This window comes from Choristoneura fumiferana, chromosome 15 (genome assembly GCF_025370935.1).
Source record: "Choristoneura fumiferana chromosome 15, NRCan_CFum_1, whole genome shotgun sequence".
Classification (NCBI taxonomy): domain Eukaryota; kingdom Metazoa; phylum Arthropoda; class Insecta; order Lepidoptera; family Tortricidae; genus Choristoneura; species Choristoneura fumiferana.
This window is the reverse complement of record NC_133486.1, coordinates 5,730,130-5,750,524: the sequence shown is the minus strand read 5'-3', so window position 1 is coordinate 5,750,524 and position 20,395 is coordinate 5,730,130. Positions and strand designations below refer to the sequence as shown.

The 20,395-nt window shown below is 35.4% G+C and overlaps 1 protein-coding gene across 2 annotated transcripts in view; it reads right to left on the bottom strand.

The window, feature by feature from the left end:
• Positions 1 to 9,806: 9,806 nt before the first annotated feature.
• Positions 9,807 to 20,395, bottom strand: part of LOC141435443 (carbonic anhydrase-related protein 10-like) — a 96,481-nt gene continuing 85,892 nt past the window's right edge. The window contains exons 10-12 of one of the 2 annotated variants that reach the window (XM_074098124.1): positions 18,560 to 18,605; positions 17,281 to 17,360; positions 9,807 to 15,675 (exon numbers count right to left, since the gene is read on the bottom strand). In XM_074098124.1, the coding sequence (XP_073954225.1) occupies positions 15,622 to 15,675; positions 17,281 to 17,360; positions 18,560 to 18,605 (180 nt within the window). In that variant the 3' untranslated portion in view covers positions 9,807 to 15,621. The remainder of the gene's footprint in view (positions 15,676 to 17,280; positions 17,361 to 18,559; positions 18,606 to 20,395) is intronic. The other variant, XM_074098125.1, reaches the window with a different exon arrangement.

The following is a 20,395-nucleotide window of genomic DNA, read 5'->3' as shown; positions in this document are numbered from 1 at the left end:
CTAATACAACATAACACACATTACGTAATGGTTTTTTGTTGTGAGTACCTACTCGTCAGTACTAATACAACATAACACACATTACGTAATTGTTTTTTGTTGTTAGTACCTACTCGTAAGTACTAATACAACATAACACACATTACGTAATTGTTTTTTGTTGTTAGTACCTACTCGTAAGTACTAATACAACATAACACAACATTACGTAATTGTTTTTTGTTGTGAGTACCTACTCGTAAGTACTAATACAACATAACACAACATTACGTAAATGTTTTTGTTACTAGTACCTACTCGTAAGTACTAATACAACATAACACACATTACGTAATTGTTTTTTGTTGTTAGTACCTACTCGTAAGTACTAATACAACATAACACAACATTACGTAATTGTTTTTTGTTGTTAGTACCTACTCGTAAGTACTAATAGAACATAACACAACATTACGTAATTGTTTTTGTTGTTAGTACCTACTCGTAAGTACTAATACAACATAACACAACATTACGTAATTGTTTTTTGTTGTTAGTACCTACTCGTAAGTACTAATACAACATAACACACATTACGTAGAACATACATACATGTACGTGTCTCTTTGTCTAATTATGGGGTTTATTGAAAATTTGGCGTGATGTTCGAAGCTATTACACGGTGTTTAAAGTATTCGTGTTATAATAAATATTAAAGTTTTAATTACTGTGCATGTCATATAACTAATGGCACGTTAAACAATTCCAGTAATATGTACAATGTATTCAGGTCACATGTAGCATTAATGATGATGATGATGGTTAGTAGCATTGGATTTTAAATCCTTTACCTCAATTGACTTGAAATTTGGTTGTAGATCCTATGATAAAACAAATATTGTTTTTTTTTTTTAATTTGAACTTTCACTTTCATATCAAATTAAAGTTTCTAGGACAATCGGAAGTAAGTACCTTATAGATATTGATTTCCCGACAATTTGTATAGAAAACTTTTTTTAATGACTGTATCTTTTCATTGCGTTACAATTTTTCACTGCTACAGTAAATAGCAAACATGAGTATTTGATTTAATTTCAGCTAGATATCTCCACGCGTTTCTAAGAAAAAATATCTTGACAGATGGACGGAATGAAGATTTTTGCAATGCTCCAATAGGTAGCAGACCTGAGTTTTTGATATTAATTCTAGCTTGATACCTTTATGAATTCTTGAGAAAAAGGGCTTTGACATACGAATGAACGGATAATGAAGGGATAGGGTTCCCTTTTTGCCGACTGAAGTACGGAACCGTAAAAATATTTCACTAATTACTGTTACAAAACGCTAGCCTTCAATTAACCAAGTTGGCTAGATTTAGTTCTGTCTACGTATCTGAAATCATTCTTATAATACATCTGCCCAACAGCGGTCTATCCCAGACACAAAGACTCAATCAAAACCATAGTCAAAGAAAAAGTATAGGAGATTGTCACAGTTTCAATTCCATTCCGTTTGTGGCGGAACCGAGCTGATAAGGGAGGGGTTCTGCTGCATGCAAAGGCGAGGGTTACAGGCAATAGGAATTTTAGTCGTTCTCGTATAAGGCTGTACAGTTGAATGCAAAAACATGGACTTATAACCCTTCAAAAATATATACCACAGACTCTGATCACGATGTAATGAGGACGTGGTGACATATGTTTTTGAGTAGTTCGAATAGATACATATTTTTGCACTTGACTGTAAAAGTTTTGGTATTTTACAAAGGGGGCAATCTATAGGGTGCCTCTGAATGTTTATGATTAACTAAGTAGTAAGAAATAAATATCACGGGACAATTAACACCAATTGAGCTAGTCCCAAAATAAGCAAAGCTTGTGTTATGGGCACTACGCAATGGATAAACATAGATAGATAGAAAAGAAACTTTAATCACCACAACACATACACGGCTTAGTAAGTAACAAACAAATATGATAATGTGACATTGAAAAACTAGGTACTAGGTAGGTAGGTAGATACTTAAGACTCGATAGTAAATATTCCTATATTTCATATACTTAGCATGCGACATGCATCGAGCGGTGATAGAATCCGGGCCCTCAAGTTTCGCATTCAGGTTCTTTAAACGTTAACCACTCCGCTATCTGCTCTTCTAACGACATGTTAATTATTTAGTATCAGTGTTGGTTCTCAATTTTATAGTTACTTTAATTTTATAGTTTCAATTTGCGAAAGGACGAATAGTTGTTTAGTTTAAATTATATCGCATTTATGTGGTTGCCGAAATTGCGCCGGTAGCCGTTTGGATTTAAAGGCTCGACAATAGTGCATGAGCGAAGCGGGTACATTAATCCCGGCGTATACCTACTTATGATGCCTACGAACAAAATAGTAATGGAACCAATGTTTGTACAGTACGCATGAACACTTACATAGGTACATATTTGTTGAGAATTAAAAATACTTCCTTCTTTAGTTATGTATTGTGAATCAATCTCAACCAAGCTATCCTGCTCTTGTCTGTGATGATGTATCGTTATAAATGCTGGCATATGTGCTTTGGTTTTATCTAGTTACTCTTTCTTACTTCGCCTAATTAAAGCACCATGCACTTGTGTTCATAGTTGACTAGTTGCTATCCGTAACTTCACCCCTATTCAGTTTTTTATTTAATTTTTTGTAAGTAAACCTTTTCCGGACAATAACGAATACAACAAAAAAATAACTATCTTATTTGGTGCCATCATTCGGAAGTTATATGTGTACTTACATGTCTACATGTTGGCGATTAATATATATTTATATAAATATCTACTAGATTTTTACTAAAACAAATAAAGCCGCATTCATATTTATCTGTCGTGTTGTGTTGTGTGTAGCAGTTGGCCGCTCCCGCGTCCGCCTCCGCCTCCTCTTGTCTAACATCCTCGCCCTGAGCATGTGTTCTCACAGTGTAAATCACGGTAAACAGTCGACTCTCTCGCGCAGTGATTTAACACCTAGTTAGGGAGTGTTACTACGCTATGCTCTTGGGACTGTGTACTGTGCCGATTGTACTACCTGTTATATTGCTTATTTTGTTGACAACTGAGTAAGTAGGTACTTGGTACTGTTCCCTGTCTGTCACAGGAAATAGTTTTAATACCTAAAAATTCCATGGAAAGAATATATATATAATATATAAGAAGTTTTTAGTACCTACTACGTACGTTACCCGTTACCCGCGACTCCGTCTGCGTAGCATTTGGTTATCGCTATCCCGCGGGAAGTATGCAGTTTTCCGGGATTAAAACTATACTATGTCCTTTCGCGGGACTCAAATTATCTGTATACCAAATTTCATCTAAATGGGTTTAGGGGGTTTAGACGTGATGAAGTAACAAACAAACTAACAAACATACAAACCTATCTTACTCTATTTACGAAAACACGGTAGAGAGCCAAGTGGAAGGAAACAGTTAATGGTTAAATATGCGTGTTAATTAATGCAGGTTCTTATTGAGACCGGGCTTGGGTAATTTGGGGTAACATTATAATTAAACTGACTATTTAAGATTTTCAGCACGTTTATTTTCTAAGAATTTCAATTAGTCTTGGGAGTTATCTTAAAAACATTTTAAAAATCTTTTTTTACGTCTGTGGCATTCAGGTATACTGTTTCTTTGTTATATGTTCAATTGTGGCTTGTTGTTTTTTTTACAATTTAAATCTATTTCGAGATAAATGCTATTTAAATGCAGTTCATTCTCAATAGTTCTTGAACACATGATAGGGGATTTAATATATGGATATAGATAAAATATTGTATGCAACTGTACGTAATTAGGCCTTAAAACACTCATGTGACCCTATTGTGAAACTCGGCTACGCCTCGATTCATAAACCCACACTCGTGTTTTAAGGACCCCTATTACGATACAGTTGCATAAAATACTTACTATTACTGTATTGGTAGTGGTATTATTTTTGTGTCTCTTGTATATTCATTTCCGCTACCTACTTTGATGTATTTATTTAAGTTTCTATATGGTTTCCATTTAGAAATGGTTGTCTGGGAGACATGGCTTTTAAGCTATAAGACCGCTGATTATCTACCCTGGATTTTGTCTTTGTATACCTAAACGAGTTATACTTACTTATGTTTTTTATTCGACTGGATGGCAAACGAGCAAGTGGGTCTCCTGATGGTAAGAGATCACCACCGCCCATAGACACCTGCAAACCAGGGGGATTGCAGATGCGTTGCCAACCTAGAGGCCTAAAATGGGATACCTCAAGTGCCAGTAATTTCACCGGCTGTCTTACCATCCACGCCGAAACACAACAGTGCAAGTACTGCTGCTTCACAGCAGGATTAGGTAGCAAGATGGTGGTAGCAATCCGTTCAATAAAGAATCATCATCAGCCGGAAGACGTCCACTGCTGGACAAAGGCCTCCCACTTAGAACGCCACAATGAACGACAATTCGCCACTTGCATCCACCGGTTTCCCGCTACTCTCACGATGTCGTCAGTCCACCTGGTGGGAGGCCTGCCAACGCTCCGTCTTCCGGTTCGTGGTCGCCACTCGAGGACTTTTCTCCCCCAACGGTTATCTGTTCTTCGAGCGATGTGGTCTGCCCATTGCCATTTCAATTTGCAATAAAGAATATTTGTATTGTATTGTGCTAACTTTAAGATATGGAACCAACAAACTAAAGCCCCCAAGGAAATACGTAATTATAAAACGCAGTAATGAAGCTAATAACGTTGTTCACCGTACATTACCTTGCTAACAGAGTTGTTCGAACAATAAGTGCTGCATTATGCTGTCAATGAACTGTAACTTAGTTGTTTACGGGCAGGGAGTGTCGGCAAAACAGGGCTAAACAAGTTTGATACTATTTATTGCAGACTAAAATTATTTTAGATAGCAATTTAAATGTGAAACGATGCAAAAAATCATGCTAACTAATATTATAAATTTGCTTGCGATGCAATTCAATGATGCGTGTGAAGTTCCCAATCCGCACTGGGCCCGCGTGGGAACTATGGCCCAAGCCCTCTTGTTCTGAGAGGAGGCCTGTGCCCAGCAGTGGGACGTTTATAGGCTGGGATGATGATGATGATGAATATTATAAATGTGAATGTTTTTTGACACGTTTTCGCGCCTACAACACTGATCGTGATAATTGAAGACCCTGAAAATTATTATTATTCCCGTGGGTCCGCAATAAACGAATTATTTGTAGACAAAATCATTGGTTGCAACTATTTTATTTCAGATTAAATAATTTGAGTCGCATTGTGAATGATAAAATAATGAGGTTAGATATTGTATTGAATTTATTTACTAACGAATGATCTGTCATTCCTTTACCCAATAAGCTTAAATAAGTAGTTTTTATTATATGTTAATTATGATTTAGGAATTGTTGCCATGCTTAAATTTACTTATTGGAATTGCTTTTATAGCATTACAACCAACGTCTGGTTTCTTATTGTGTTTGTATAAATATACATGCAATATATTTTATATCAAAAACTCCCAATAACCTTAGGAAGGGTATTCATTCGAACTTACTCAACCATGGACAAAAGTATTCTTTATTTATTTTGTAATGCATGGTAGATATAAAGATTATTAGTTATTTATTGTTATTTGTTTGATTTCCTGACGCTACATCTGGCCTAAAGCTCTCCGTCGTAGCGCCAGGTCAAACAAAGTTAGTGCCAAATATTTTGCTAAAAGGATTTTTTATCAAATTAAAACCTAATGACGTCTTGTGTAATCTAGAACGTACGGCTTTTAAATATGAAGTTAAAAGCCGTACGTTCTAGATTACAGGTTCTAGGTTCATAAAACCAAGCCGTACAGACGTGAACTAAATATTGTCTCCTATTTCGTAAATTAAATGCTCTCATATTTAGTTCATGTCTGTACGGCTTGGTCTCATATGATGAGAGCATTTAATTTACGAAATAGGAGACAATATTTAGTTCACGTCTGTACGGCTTGGTTTTATGAACCTACACTTTTGATTATATACGGTTTTTGTTATTTTTGTTAGTATATCTCCGCAAACTTCTTTTCTTAGGCCTGTGGATGAAAATATCGCTCTAGCATCGGTCCAGTCAGCCATATAAGACGTTGATCACAGGCAACACACAAAAAATCATCTGTAACAGACGCGTAGGCCTAAATAAATTTCGATTATTTGTATACTTACCGTTAAAAAAAGGATTTAAAAATTAGGTTTCTTTATTATTTGAACGTATCAGGTTATCAAACTATACCCCAGGCTGTCATGGTTTAAACTAAACCAATCATATAAAAGCCGCAGTGGCCGAGGAGTGGTTTGATCTATGGCCTCTCAGGCAGAGGATCGTGGGTTTAAATCATGTGCGAAATTACATTTGAAATTTACCACGAGCTTTACGGTGAAGGAAAAAATCGTGAGGAAACCTTCACAAACCTGCGAAGCAATTCAATGGTGTGTGTGAAGTTCCCAATCCGCACTGGGCCCGCGTGGGACGTATATAGGCTGGGATGATGATGATGATGAATCATATAACCTCCTGAAATAAACCAGAAGAATCGGTTGCCAGTAAAAAAAAACAGGTATTTATGCAATGCCATCGCTTTACATTAAAAATCTAGCCATTTCAGCCCTAATGCACTGCATCAAAGAGCGGACATGTTTAAAAACACGGTAAAGTGTAACAGCGAAGTTTAGCAGGAAGACAACCGACAGAGGAAGCGGAAGTTCAGCCGCAGACAACATGGCCGCCGGCCACTTCCGCCGGCGCAGTTTCCGGCTCTAGCTTGTCGGTGGACGTTAATAACTTTTAAAAATGCGGGGACATAAGGCGTATGGAGATTGTGCTAGTGGGGAATTGAAAGGTTTTGTTTTGTTAAAGTTAAGTGCATTTTTAGGGTTCCGGAGCCAAAATGGCAAAAACGGAACCCTTCAAAGTCAAAGTCAAAGTCAAAATATCTTTATTCAATTTAGGCTACAACAAGCACTTATGAATGTCAAAAAAAATCTACCACCGGTTCGGAAAAACCTCTGCTGAGAAGAATCCGGCAAGAAACTCAACGAGGTATATATATTTTTTTTAAAACAGATTTACAATATTATTAAATGACATGTATACATCACAAGTATTTAACACAACTTTATTTTTAACACAGTAGGTTCGCTATTTGAAGGGATCGCTAATGCGGATCGGAATTATTTCCAAATATCCCTGTCCATGATATATATAGTTTCGTCAAGTCCGTCTCTGTCTGTCTGTCCGTCCGTATGTCACAGGCATTTTACTCGAAAACTACAAGAGGTATATCAATGAAATTTGGAGTACAGATGTCTTGTCAAAGCCGCTATTTAGTTTTGTAGTTAAATTACAAAAATAAATATTTATAGGGGGGCATCTATACACGTAACAGGAATTGAAAAAACATTTTTTGACTCGCATCAACGTGTGGCACATAGTTCGACAGATCTTTAGAAAAGATAGTAAGGTTTCTCGACAACTTTTTTGATTAAGTGAAGATTTTCGGAAATAATCACTCCCAAAGTAGCAATAATTGTGTCCCCCCCCTCTATCTTGTAAGCCGTTTGTCCAAAAAATATGCAACAAACATGGAAAGGTAACGCTTAATAAATAATTTCAACGAAAATTGGTTTCAACATGAACAGATATACCGTTTTTGAGTTATTACCGAAAAACTGCGCTTCTCAACAAAAGGACGTAAGTGCCGTGAAAATACGCTCTTTTTCTGGTAATAGATTTTAAGACTGTAGTAAGTGTTTTAATTGTGTTATAACGCACATAATATTACTTCATTTTTTTTCCTAATAGCTACGGAACCCTATCTTGGGCGTGTCCGACACGCTCTTGGCCGGTTTTTAAGTGTTGAAGGAATATGGTGTTGAATTTATTCCTGACTTCTGTCTATTGTAAAGGTTGCCCGGAAGAGATATCGCTCTGAAGCGATAAGGCCGCCTATTGCTTACCTTGGAAAATCTATATATATATATATTAGTGTAGTGGAGAGTAGTGGAGAGGCACTGCAAGAAGAGAAGAAAGAGTTATTGCATTGTAATGTTGTTTGTCAGAAGATCTTATTTAGTCTCGTCTTCATACCGTAATAAAAAATTATATACTATTTAACACTACCTATGTAGCTGCTGCCCGCGACTCCGTCCGCGTAGAATTCATTTACTGCCATGGTGAAATGTTGTGTAGCTCTGATGATGAACTCTGATTGAGTTCGAAACACGGCAGCGTAGTGTAGTGGTGATAGGAGGGGGAGGAGCTCCATAAAAACAAATTAAGTAATTACTTAAAGTTCATTGATATGGACATCCGTAATATAACGCCTGCTTCAATAAATTACACAGAAGCTTTCACATTTGTAAAATTAGAATTTATAAGCCAAATCATAAATACATAACTTCTTTATCTAAAGTCGGCTAACGGCTATTCAATGGGCATAGTGATTAGTGGCATTCGATACCGCGTACCGGAAGCAAGGCGCCATGCCTCTACGGAGCTACGGCGTAGCAATGCTACGCTATTGTAGCGGTGCTACGTCTTTGTTGAGATTGCCATATATGGAAATATGTAGGCGTTAGTTGAACGCTGTGTTAGTATTAGTTTACATCTATATAATCTTTACATTAATAAACACATTCGGCCCCGGCAACGATCCACTAATCTTACGTTATGCCTACGCATATCCCGCAGCCAGTCACTTTTATGCCAGTGACACGTATACGTGTCACAGACGTAACACATTTCGGTGCCGTGACATAATGTTTGTGATCACAAATTCTTACCCCTATGCGCCGGTGACACGTTATGTCATTGTGTGTCAAAAGAATTCATACCTCCTAAAAGGCTGCTTCTGACATAGCGGAACGTTGCCGGAGCCGAATGTGATCCACTAAGCTCTTACGCTATGCCTACGCATCCCACAGCAGTCACAAATACGTGTCCCTGGCATAGAATTAAGAACTAAAAAGTCACAGACGTCGTGTCACTGAGGCCGAATATGTTAATGATCCCTGATATCTATTTAAATTAGCAATGCTTGTATACTTATTTATTTACTTTGGTCGTCTTAGAGCAGTCGATTTAGAAGTCTTATCTTTGGGAAAACGCATGTTTTCGAGTAGTAACCCAAGTGAAACTGGGAAGCTTAGGTGCAGCGTATAGCATCATATTTATGCCTAGCCTGTTGCCCGCGACTCTGTCTGCGTAGAATTCTTTTATCGCTATCCCGCGGGAACTATTCCATTTCCCGGGATAAAAACTATCCTATGTCCTTTCCCGTAGCTCAAAATATCTGTGTAAAAAAAATCATCTAAATTTGTTAAGCGGTTTTGACGTGATGGAGTAACAAACAGACAAACAGACTTACAAACTTTCGCATTTATAATATTAGTGGGATACTAGGAGGATACCTTTGCTTTGTTTTGTTTTTCTATGTTTGAATCAGCAAGATAAAATAGCAGCAGTACACATATATCGCAGAGTGTAATAGCTGTTAGGGCAGATGGGTTCTTGAGTAGTATCCGTGACGGCAAACATAGAGTAGGGTGTCTTGTAGCTGAGACAATGAAAGCACGGGCAGGGATTGGTGGAGGAAACCTCGACATCGGTGGAGTGCTATGGGAGAAGGTCTCTCTTTCTATCATGCCGCAACACTATGCTGAGTGGGGCTCCATTCACACTATTCGATGTTCTTTTAAAAATGTTCTCCTTCTCAATGTATTTTATCTGTAAATCTCTATCTACATACAAGGTACTTACGTAGGTAATAAAATAATGAACAATTAAGTTTCTATACTTGTTTAATAATCATTATCAATATAGTTACAACGACACATCTACAGCATATAGTTTTTACATTTTTACACAATATATGAGCTTTTACAAGGAACACTTACGCGATTGCTGGCGTTTTATAAGGTACTAGGTGTTGCCCGCCACAGTTCTAGGCCTTAGGTCTTACGCTAGCTGACGCGGTTTGCACGGAGCGAGTAGATGCCTATTAAAAATAGTATGAGCAGCGCTAACTGCATGCGTCTCGTGCGACGGATTGTGTACCTGCACCTGCGCCCGCGCCTGCTAGCGTATAGCAGTACCATCAGCCAAATATGTGGTCTACCACCCTAAAGTTGATAATCGTTTGCATGTCATAAAACAATAAGGCCAACAGACGCGTCAGTCAACTTGAAAGTTCGACTTTAGCGACATATTCATTTGATAGGAACTTGTTTAAAAATTGATAGACCACTTATTTGGCTGATCCTATCTTTTCCGCTCGTGAAAAAATGCCGCAGTAGATCAAGTAGTTTTTGCCAATTATGTCCTTTCTGGCATATCTTATAATAAAAGTATTTCAAGGTAAGTGACATGACAGATGAAGGCAACCGAATGTTAAATTAACAGCAGCTTAGTAAGCGTTTTATGAATAAGGCAGTTAGTTATGTTTAGTACAGTCGAGGTTAAACATATCTTTATACAGTACCCGGCGATAAAGATTGGACACCGGTCTTTGGAAAAAAACAATTGGCTGTTCACGACGATTTCCGAACACTGGTGACCGTCTGTCAATCATCGTGTTTATTAAGTTACGTTTTATATCAAATAAGCACTGCACCTAAAAATGTGCCGGTGGTTATAGACTTAATTAGTTTACGTCAAATTAATAACATGTGAACTTCGGAAATCTATAGAGAGCTGTTGCAACTACTAGAAAAAGGATAGTTCCCTCTTTTGTTAAAGATGCCATCGTACAATTTGAAGTGTTGGGTGGTTTCAACAACTCTTTACCATATATTTTCATCTAAATGAGTCCGTACTCAATTGCACCTGTACAACGACTGACAAGCGTCACATAAGTAGTCTGTGACAACTCTTACAAAGCCGAAATTAGCCGAGTCTCTTTCCAAAGACCGATGAGCAATCTTTATTCCATGACCGGGTGCTGTACTTTATTACCTTATCGCTGTCACTTCATGTTTTGAACCTTCCTTGGTATCAAATTGTGAGATGGCATACAATGACAAGGTACTAAAGTGTACCTAAAGATATGTTTGAACTCAACTGTATGCTCCTACTCGAAACAGTCAGGATAAAAACGTGTGTTAAATGAAAAAGAAATACAAAGTTTCGTTACGTACCTATTATCTTTTAATATTATTTTTAAAAAAGCCTTAAAAACTTCTCTAACATACTATTTGTTTTGGAATATTCACGTACCCTATAGGATTAATACATTTTACATATAAATCTACGTAAAAATACTTTGTCCTAATACCTAAAAGAGATTAAAAACTAGTCATAAGCCTTCTTTTATATATAGATTTCTATTTATAACATCGAACGATATTTTTATTTATATTATCTTAAATGTTTGTTTTCAAATCTTAATTGGCAGAAAATAAAGTTATCTAACCTAGTGATTCTTATGGCATTTAAAATATATTTTAATGCATGTATCGGTTTAATTTTAAACACGTCATAAACACGATGTAAGTTTTTAATGCAGATCAAAATTAATTTTACGCATAAACCTGTTGTTTTAGTATTTCCCAAGTATATACAAATATCTTGATTCAATGAATGTGTGCATATGACAGGCCATTTCGACTTTGATATATTTGAATTAAAAGTAAAAAAAAAATTGGTGGTTGTCATCCAACCTATTATTCTATTTATTGCACATCGAAGTAAATCATAACTTATGTGACCGGATTTAATCGTTAATATTACTAACGTTTTTATTTCAAAACAGAACGAGAGTTGTGGAGGTCAAGAAGAGATGCACGATATTTAAATAAAATCATTTTTTTCGATTAACGGTTGTTTTACTTTAAGTTACTTGCTATTTTTTGGAAAAGACCGAAACGTGGGTCGGTGCTCCGAGTATGTCAGCCAGAGCCAATATAAAGACGTTTTGGTCTCACATACACACTATACCCGCAACACACGGCGTATAATATGATCTATAAGGTAGTGCTGATTGAGTCATGATTTGTGCCCCACTGTGGTAGGTATTCGTCAAATAACCTCGTCCATAGATTCAGAGCTGTGGTCGACCAGACAGGCGACCCCAACTTGACTCGATCGGTTGTAAACATTAAGGAGCATTAAGGAGGAAGTTGATGTGCACTCACGCAACTCAGTAGCAGTCGCAAAATATTCTTCAAGAGACCAAGAATAGTAAGACGATTTTTTCGATGAAATCATGGTTCATAATAAGTCTGGTACTACGTAGACACGATGTATATCACATGAATGCTATCTTTTGTGTAAGAATGTGCCTGACATAATTTTATGTCTTTTTGTAACTTTTTCGGCGAAGTGAAAAATGTTTTATTATTATTCTTATACCAAACTCAAAATCAGTTCTTATACATTGATTGTAAGTAAGTACTTGATCTTACGAGATTGTATCGGGTAAAATATTAAAATTTAACGTTTTTCTTATCTTTAATTTATTATAATTACTTGAAGTAATTCATTATTTTATACATAACAAAAGACATATTATGTATATTACAATAAGATTGTCTGACGTCCATTTTTTTAATTTTACATTTATGTCTAAAGGTAGGTATATTCTTGAAGCATTGAAACATCATAATGATTTACCAATATTAAACTTTCTGTATATATTTTGCATAAAGTGTGGACGAAATACGATACTTCAGTTTTATTATTACCGACTAATAACCTCTTTATGTACACAATACATTATATCTATAAATCTTAGCGTATTCTAATTTTATGCTTTGACACAGCTAAAAATGTAAACAGCAAATTCACTGGTAGCAATCGATAATCGTTATTATTTTTTCAAACAAAATGTTCCTAAAGTAGCTCATTATTATACTATGTTAGTTAAATTACAAAAAATTAAACGGTTCAACTCACTACGAAAGCTTAAGTATTAAATTAAAGACGATCGAAAAATTCGATTAGACAACCGGATGGCCAAGTGGTTAGAAGACCTGACTAGGGCAGATCTTTGTATGAGTAATACGAATGTTTATTCTCGGGTCTTAGATGTTAAATGTGTTATGTATTAAAGTATGTATTTATCTATATAAGTATGTTTATCCGTTGCCTAGTATCCATAGTACAAGTTTTGCTTAGTTTGGGACTAGGTCAATAATAATTGGTGTCAAGTGTCCCATGATATTTTATTTATTTAAAGATTAATGTGCGTTATTAAAAAGTTGGATAATTTTATTTTTTATTAAAAAACTGAAATTATATTCCTATTACGTAATATTATATCAAGACATAAGAAGTCTCATTCTTTTTTACATTTGTATTACTTCCCAACATTGTTACTTGTAAGTCAAAAGATCTAGCACAATTTATCCAAAAGCAAAATACTCTTTACACGTGATTTGACTGTTTCATTTTTATCTGCGCTTTGCCTATTTATTCATAGTTAAAAGCATTGTTACACTTCAAATATCATTTAAAATTTGTAAGGAAGATATTGTCTACACAATTGACGTATTACGATACTAGTGGTGGCCATGGCTTTACCTGAATTAAACCCAAAATAGCGATGACATATACTTTGAATGTTATAAAATATATTTAATACTAGCTTTTACCCGCGACATACGTAAACCTTTAGATTTAGCTGTGAAATAGTTTTTTTTTTTTACTTTTTTGTCTATTCCCAACAATTACACCGTTGATTTCATTAACGTCGCATAAAACACCTTTGAAATTTTATCGCGATCCCTTGGGAATATCGGAATCATCATCATCATCATCATCTCAGTCTCTGAATGAGATGGAGTAATATCGGAATAAAATAAGTTAATGAGAATCGAGACGGCCCGGTATTAAGACATAAAATTTCATATAAATCTGTCGAAAACATGCAGGCATATAAATAGTCACAAACTTTCAGATTTACGTATAATGTTAAGTAGAATTCGCTTGCTATTTGTGGTGTACAATAAGGAGTCATTGTATTGTATTGTGTGGTTATTAACACGCTGTCATCTGTATACTGAAACTAAGACTAATTTCAACAAAATAATTATTTTTATTATTTTATATTTTCCAGCATTTAATGAGTTTGGGACAATTTTGTACAACGTAATTTTTTTATAGTAAAACATACTGAAAAAAACATTCTTACTTACTTGTTACTCTAACATGGAACTTTTTTTATTTACAAAGCTTAAAAACTTAATTAATAATTTTAAATTACATTATTAATTAACTCTTGAACTATATTATAGTAACTGCGGTTCAACTATTTTCGTAATTTGTAAAGCTCGTATTATTATTATTTTATTTATTTATTGAGATATTATATTTCAATGTAATGTCGCAAATAAATTCCGACAAAATCAGAGGTACGATTTTGGGTTTGAACCCAAAAACCTCTGCTTGTGAGGCCATCGCATTAGGAAGGCTATAATTTTTATTAAACACGTCGTTGTAGGGCGTCCGCTCCATACGAAGTTCAAAAGGCAACTGACGAAACATACACGATACACGAAAACAGTCGAAGCGCAAATCTAATTCAGAAGAAATGTACGCAGGATTTATTTATTTACATTAACATTTAATAGCAGCTTTTACATTTTTAGGCATGTTTTTGTTACGTATATTTCTAAAGCAGCACGTAGCTTCAGCTTCAAATAAAGTTATTTTTATTCATCACCCAAATTTAGGTGCGGCGTTCACTATCGTCAAAAGAACATTGTTTTGGAATTCGTAAAAAGTTAATAATTTTATGAAATAAATTTGGACGTGTTTATGCATTTCAACGTGTAGGGCGCCCTCCGGCTAGGTGGAGTGACGATTTTCGAAAGGCTGGTGGTAGAAGCTGGATGCGTCTAGCCGAGGACAGGGCACAATAGCGCTCTTTGGGGGAGGCCTTTGTCCAGCAGTGGACTGCTATAGGCTGATGATGATGATGATGATGCATTTCAAGATTTGGATGATGGCTAAAAATCACCTTGTATAAGGGAGCGGGTAAGGTCCTTAAAAATATCGTAATACATCGATGGTCAAAGGTATTAGTGTGTTTCGATATATATTCAAGCACCTCGGCAGCTCCCTTGTTATTTGGCGCTCACTGTACTAGTAACTAAAGTGCAGTCACAAGGCAGGAAGAGTTTCGTTCAATGAACTAATATTAAAATGAAACTAAAATTTATTTCATTAGGCACATAGGAATTCATTTTCACACTCTTTGGTGTGTGGTCCCCAAATACCTTTAATGAGGTCTCAATATTTTATTTTAAGGCTCATTAAAACGAATTAAATATAGACACAAGCCACAAATGCCGGGATGCTACTTGTCTGACTTTTTCATATATCAAGTACCTATTACAAAAGTGGTTTAAGATGTCACAACTGATACATCATTGCTGTGGTCACTTACACGCAAATCACTGTATTCCAATAGAGATCTTCATACCAAATGTGAGTGTGATGAACAATATTTAACCTTGAATGCAAAGTGCGGGACAAGTAATGTTGGGGTCATTGAACGCAATTCTTCCTACTAGTAGACTATACTTTACACATTTACATTAATTAGATAAAATATTCATACAAATTTATTACAACGTGGTTAGTTAGGCTGCAGCATGGCTAAATCGTCAGCGCTGCGGTAGCGAAGGTTGTGTTCCCGTGGCCACTGTGTCGCTGTAAATAACATATTTATTTAGATATACGACATAAAGTACTTATGATATGTTATAAAATTTATTTGGGATATTTCAGTAACTGATTGTGTACCAAAGTGCAAGTCTACTGCGCATGTGAAATAGTTCTTTGATGTGAAGCATCGTGAAGCTCAACGAAATATATTGAAACATGGTGTGGTGTCGACTTTAATTAAATCAAGAGTTTTTGAAATAATTATTGATGAGTTATAATTAGTTGGCAGTACTTGCCAAACCTTGTATTTATGTTAAAATATCCTAAATAAATTTTATAACATGGTGTAAATAGAAAAGCCTTGTATATACGATCTTATGTTCGTACTCGTACGATATCTCTGAAGCGATAAGGTCGCCTATTTCTTACCGTGTTTTTTTTTTTCTCTATATACAGTCAAGGAAAGTAAATCACTTACCAGGGTGAAACCTTTCTACAAGCAATTTAAGTTTTAAGGTTTAAGATTCCTTATTCCCATTAAGAATTTTACAATTGACTTACATAAGAATTTAAAGTTATGATTTCTTTGGCAAATGTTTGGGACGTCAACATCAATACAAAGCACAAATTCCACCCTGGAATAGTGATTCAGTTTCCTCGACTGTACCTCCGTTTTCTGTACTGCTTACTATACTCTGGTGTTCAATAATTAGTTATTGGACTGTACTGTATTGTTATCTTAGGTTATTTGCAAACTACAATCTTCATATACAAGCTGTCCTCAAATTCTATCGAAGTACTTCAGCAGATGGTTGGGTTCGTTTGCCTGAACACCCTGTAAATTTTTATAGAGACTTTTGAATTGTACCAAAGAAACTAATGCTTCCATATAATACAAGTGTTCAAAGTGTACTAAATCAAAAATCTTTACATGGGCGATTAATCAAACTAATCCAATAACCTCATAAAATAATCTGAAAGAATTTGAAGACATCCTGTATTAAACATAAACATATACACTTTCGTATTTTATTTGATGTTATATACCTACGTAATATCGTACATTTGCATCTCCACAGTTAACATACAACTACGCAGGCATTTACTACATACTCTATTGTGGAATATTGATAACATCGTCTAGGTATATAACAAGCTACAAATTAAGCTAAACATAACATTATCTATAACTATAAAATAGTGCTGTGATAACTGACAGCCTAAACCAATGGAACTAAGAACACGATTTGGCAGACATATTATAACTTACCGTCATAGAGGTAGAGGTACGTACGGTCGAACAAGTTTAATCATGACTCAGGGTGGAACCTTGTACTAATAAATTTCACTATGATTTCCTATACAAAAGTATGAGATGTCAACATGGCATTAGAAGCACAAAGGTTCCACCCTGGGTCATGATTCAATTTGTTCGAATGTACAGTCAATTACAAAGATATGAATACAGTTAAAGTCACAAGAATATGTCTATGCCTCATTACTTCCAAGCCAATAAAGCAGTACTTACATATCTTTTTGTAGTTAAGTGTACAAAAAATTTGGAAGACAAGTATAAAAGATAAAGAATACAAAAATACATCAAAATTCTAATTAAAAAAAAACTACAGATTAATTATCGTGCAAACCTACTTGCTTGTGACATTTTTTTTGCACATGCTTTCGTTTGCATGCAATACTCTTTTTCGAGCGTATCTTGCGCTTGTATCGTGCTGAAAACATTCAATAAACAGATTTATAAACATCATTCATTAACGAAAACACCCTGTACGTCCAGGTCAAGGATATCTTTGCACTTTACTACGATCAGTCAAATATGTGGTCTATCACCCTAAAGTTGATAATCGTTTGCATGTCATAAAATAATAATGCCAATAGACGTGTCTGCCAACTTGAAAGTTCGACTTTAGCGACATATTAATTTGGTAGGAACTTGTTTAAAATTTGATAGACCACTTATTTGGCTGATGGTACCTTGTCACTGTATGCCTTCGGACAATTTGATACAAAAGCCAAACACGAAGTGACAGCGACAAAGTAGTAAAGTGTAAAGATATTTTATTAATATTTATAGTATAGACTCAATGTAGTTGTCGCATTATCCACTAACACTAGTGCAAAAATATTCATGCTTCGTGCGAATCGTTGTTTTGTATAAACTAAAAAGATGCGTTCATATGTAAGGGAGTAAAGTAATTCAATGGCATGTGTGAAGTCCCCAATCCGCACTGGGCCCGCGTGGGAACTACGGCCCAAGCCCTCTCAGCAGTGGGACGTATATAGGCTGCGATGATGATGATGATGATATGTAAGGGTCATCATAAGAAACAGAAGGTCTAAAATGGTAGGATCATCCCTTGATCATCAGCCGAGAACGGTCCTACCAGTTTCGGTCTTTTCGGCAGAAATTCTTCAGGATGAATACCCGCTCGTTGTGCATGCTCAAAGTCATAGATGGGCACTGTGTTGATGATGTTTCTGTTACAGTCTAGAATTGTTAACACTGAACAGTGGCGAGTAATAAACGTCATAAAATAGATCCTTTTGGCGTCTTATAATTTTCAGTGTCATATGAAATGTTGTTTGAATATTTTGAAATGTCATATTAGGTATGTAAATAGAATGCAGTAGATGAGGTTAGTTTAAGAATTAAATCACTTGATGAAATCATTACACTATTCCAAATGAAATTCGGGCAAACGACAAAGACCCATCATAAACTCACTCACTCTGAAGAAGATCTTACGAAAAGGCCGAAACTAATCAGAACGTGAGATAACTCCTTCAATTTTAAGTTAGTAATCGTGTCACGCGAAAGTTTGAATAATACCTAAAAGTTACATAATGATTATTTATTGCCTACGATTAAAGACCATAATACCTAAGTTTATGATTAATTAATCAAAATTACCTGTGTAATGCATGTTCCGGTACATGTCTGGACAGTTGCTGTTGATCTGTTGAAAGAAAAAGAAACGTTAGACGAATGAATAAGGTATATTTCCTATACTAAAGGTAAAAAAAATCTCAGCCGTTTGAGCTATGTCTCAAAATTTTCACAAAAATGTCGCATCAATGAAACTTTCATCAGGCTTTCATCAAAATCAGGCTGTGCTACTGTGCTATTGTACTTTGTCGTTTTACAGCCACGTACCCGTACAAGATTGATAAAAGAATTAATGTGACAAAGTAAAAAAGAGATCCTCTACTTTTGATGCTGACTGTACCTATAATAATCGCTAAAACACCAGAATGTATTTAAAACCGGTTTTCACCGAGCTAAAACTAAGGTCCTAAGGGAAATTCGATAAACGACCAGCCAAACTGACACTGCAGCTAGTTTGGCAGCAAACACGCTCCCGTGACGTACTTTGCTAATACGTTGCCTTAGTTACAAAATCAATTCTGAATGTCACTATTAAAACATTGCTTGTGTGAATACATACCGGCTGTCGCCTGTAATACGAGCAAATAATTAAAACATAGATCATACTCGTCAAACTGAACAACATTAGTTCAGCAACTTTTAAAATTAATTAGTTTATTAATTTTCATTAGTACACTTTTAAGTTTATTCGAAGAACCAATGTAAAGCAAAATACTTGATGTTTGTAGCGTGACAGGCGACGTCAGTTGTGTTCTAGGATGGCGTAGATTGATAGCAGTATTTAATTTGTATAAAAAAGGGAAAATTCAAAGACTCCATTATTTTTAAAAGTCGCTGAACTAATGTTGTTCAGTTTGACGAGGACGATCTATGTTTTAATTTTTTGCTCGTACTACAGGCCACACCCGGTATTTCTAACATCTGGCGACCGCGACAGTTCTAGCAAAATGGCGTCTTGTGCATGTCCTATATTGTACAATTGAGTGTAGAATGTTCGAAACAATAGACGAACTAACTATACCATGTGAACGGCAAGTCGATAGATTCGTTGTTTTTAAATGGTTCGTTAAACCTTAAGCCGAGTTAGAAAAATCGTGCAAGTTGCATTACATTGCGGCGCTCGATTGACCACTACAAATTTGTTGGTTTTACGGCCTCGCAATGTAATGCAACTTGCACGATTTTTCTTGCAAGTCTAAACTCGGCTTTACACGTAGCCATGCGGGTGTCTTACACGATTTTTCAGCACATTAAAAAACTGTCATTGCGAGTCAGTTTCACATACCGAGGGTTCCGTACAAACTTTTAAGGTATATCAAAATATAGTATTCTTTAAACGTCCGTATCTATACATATTATTATGCAACGTATCTGTAATACGGTATTTGACTATTTTGTATACGTTTTATAAATTAAAACTACACAATGCCTGTTATCGAATAGAAAAACAATTTTTAAGCTACCTTTACAAATAACAAAGTTATAAAGGTTTTAAATTCAAGATTAGACAGAGAAAGACATACTGGCATGTGACGTCACACGCCAGTACCGCCATACTTGCTGCATAGAGAAAAGCGTTTGAGAAAAAGACAGGTAGGGTAAAACCTCCAGTGAATGAACACTTAAGAAACTTTTCTACTTTGAAAAATCACTACTCTGTACTTATTAATAATTGTAATGGTTTTATGTAATTTAATCAATCGTTATTTAATAAACAAGAATTCAAATACTGCGATTTTTTATTACGTGTATAGTTTTTGAGTTATGGAAGAATTTATAAAAAAGTACCCAAAAACCTAGTAAATGAACGAAAAAGTTAATGAATGAACAGAGTAAAACCCAGTGAATGAACATTATTTA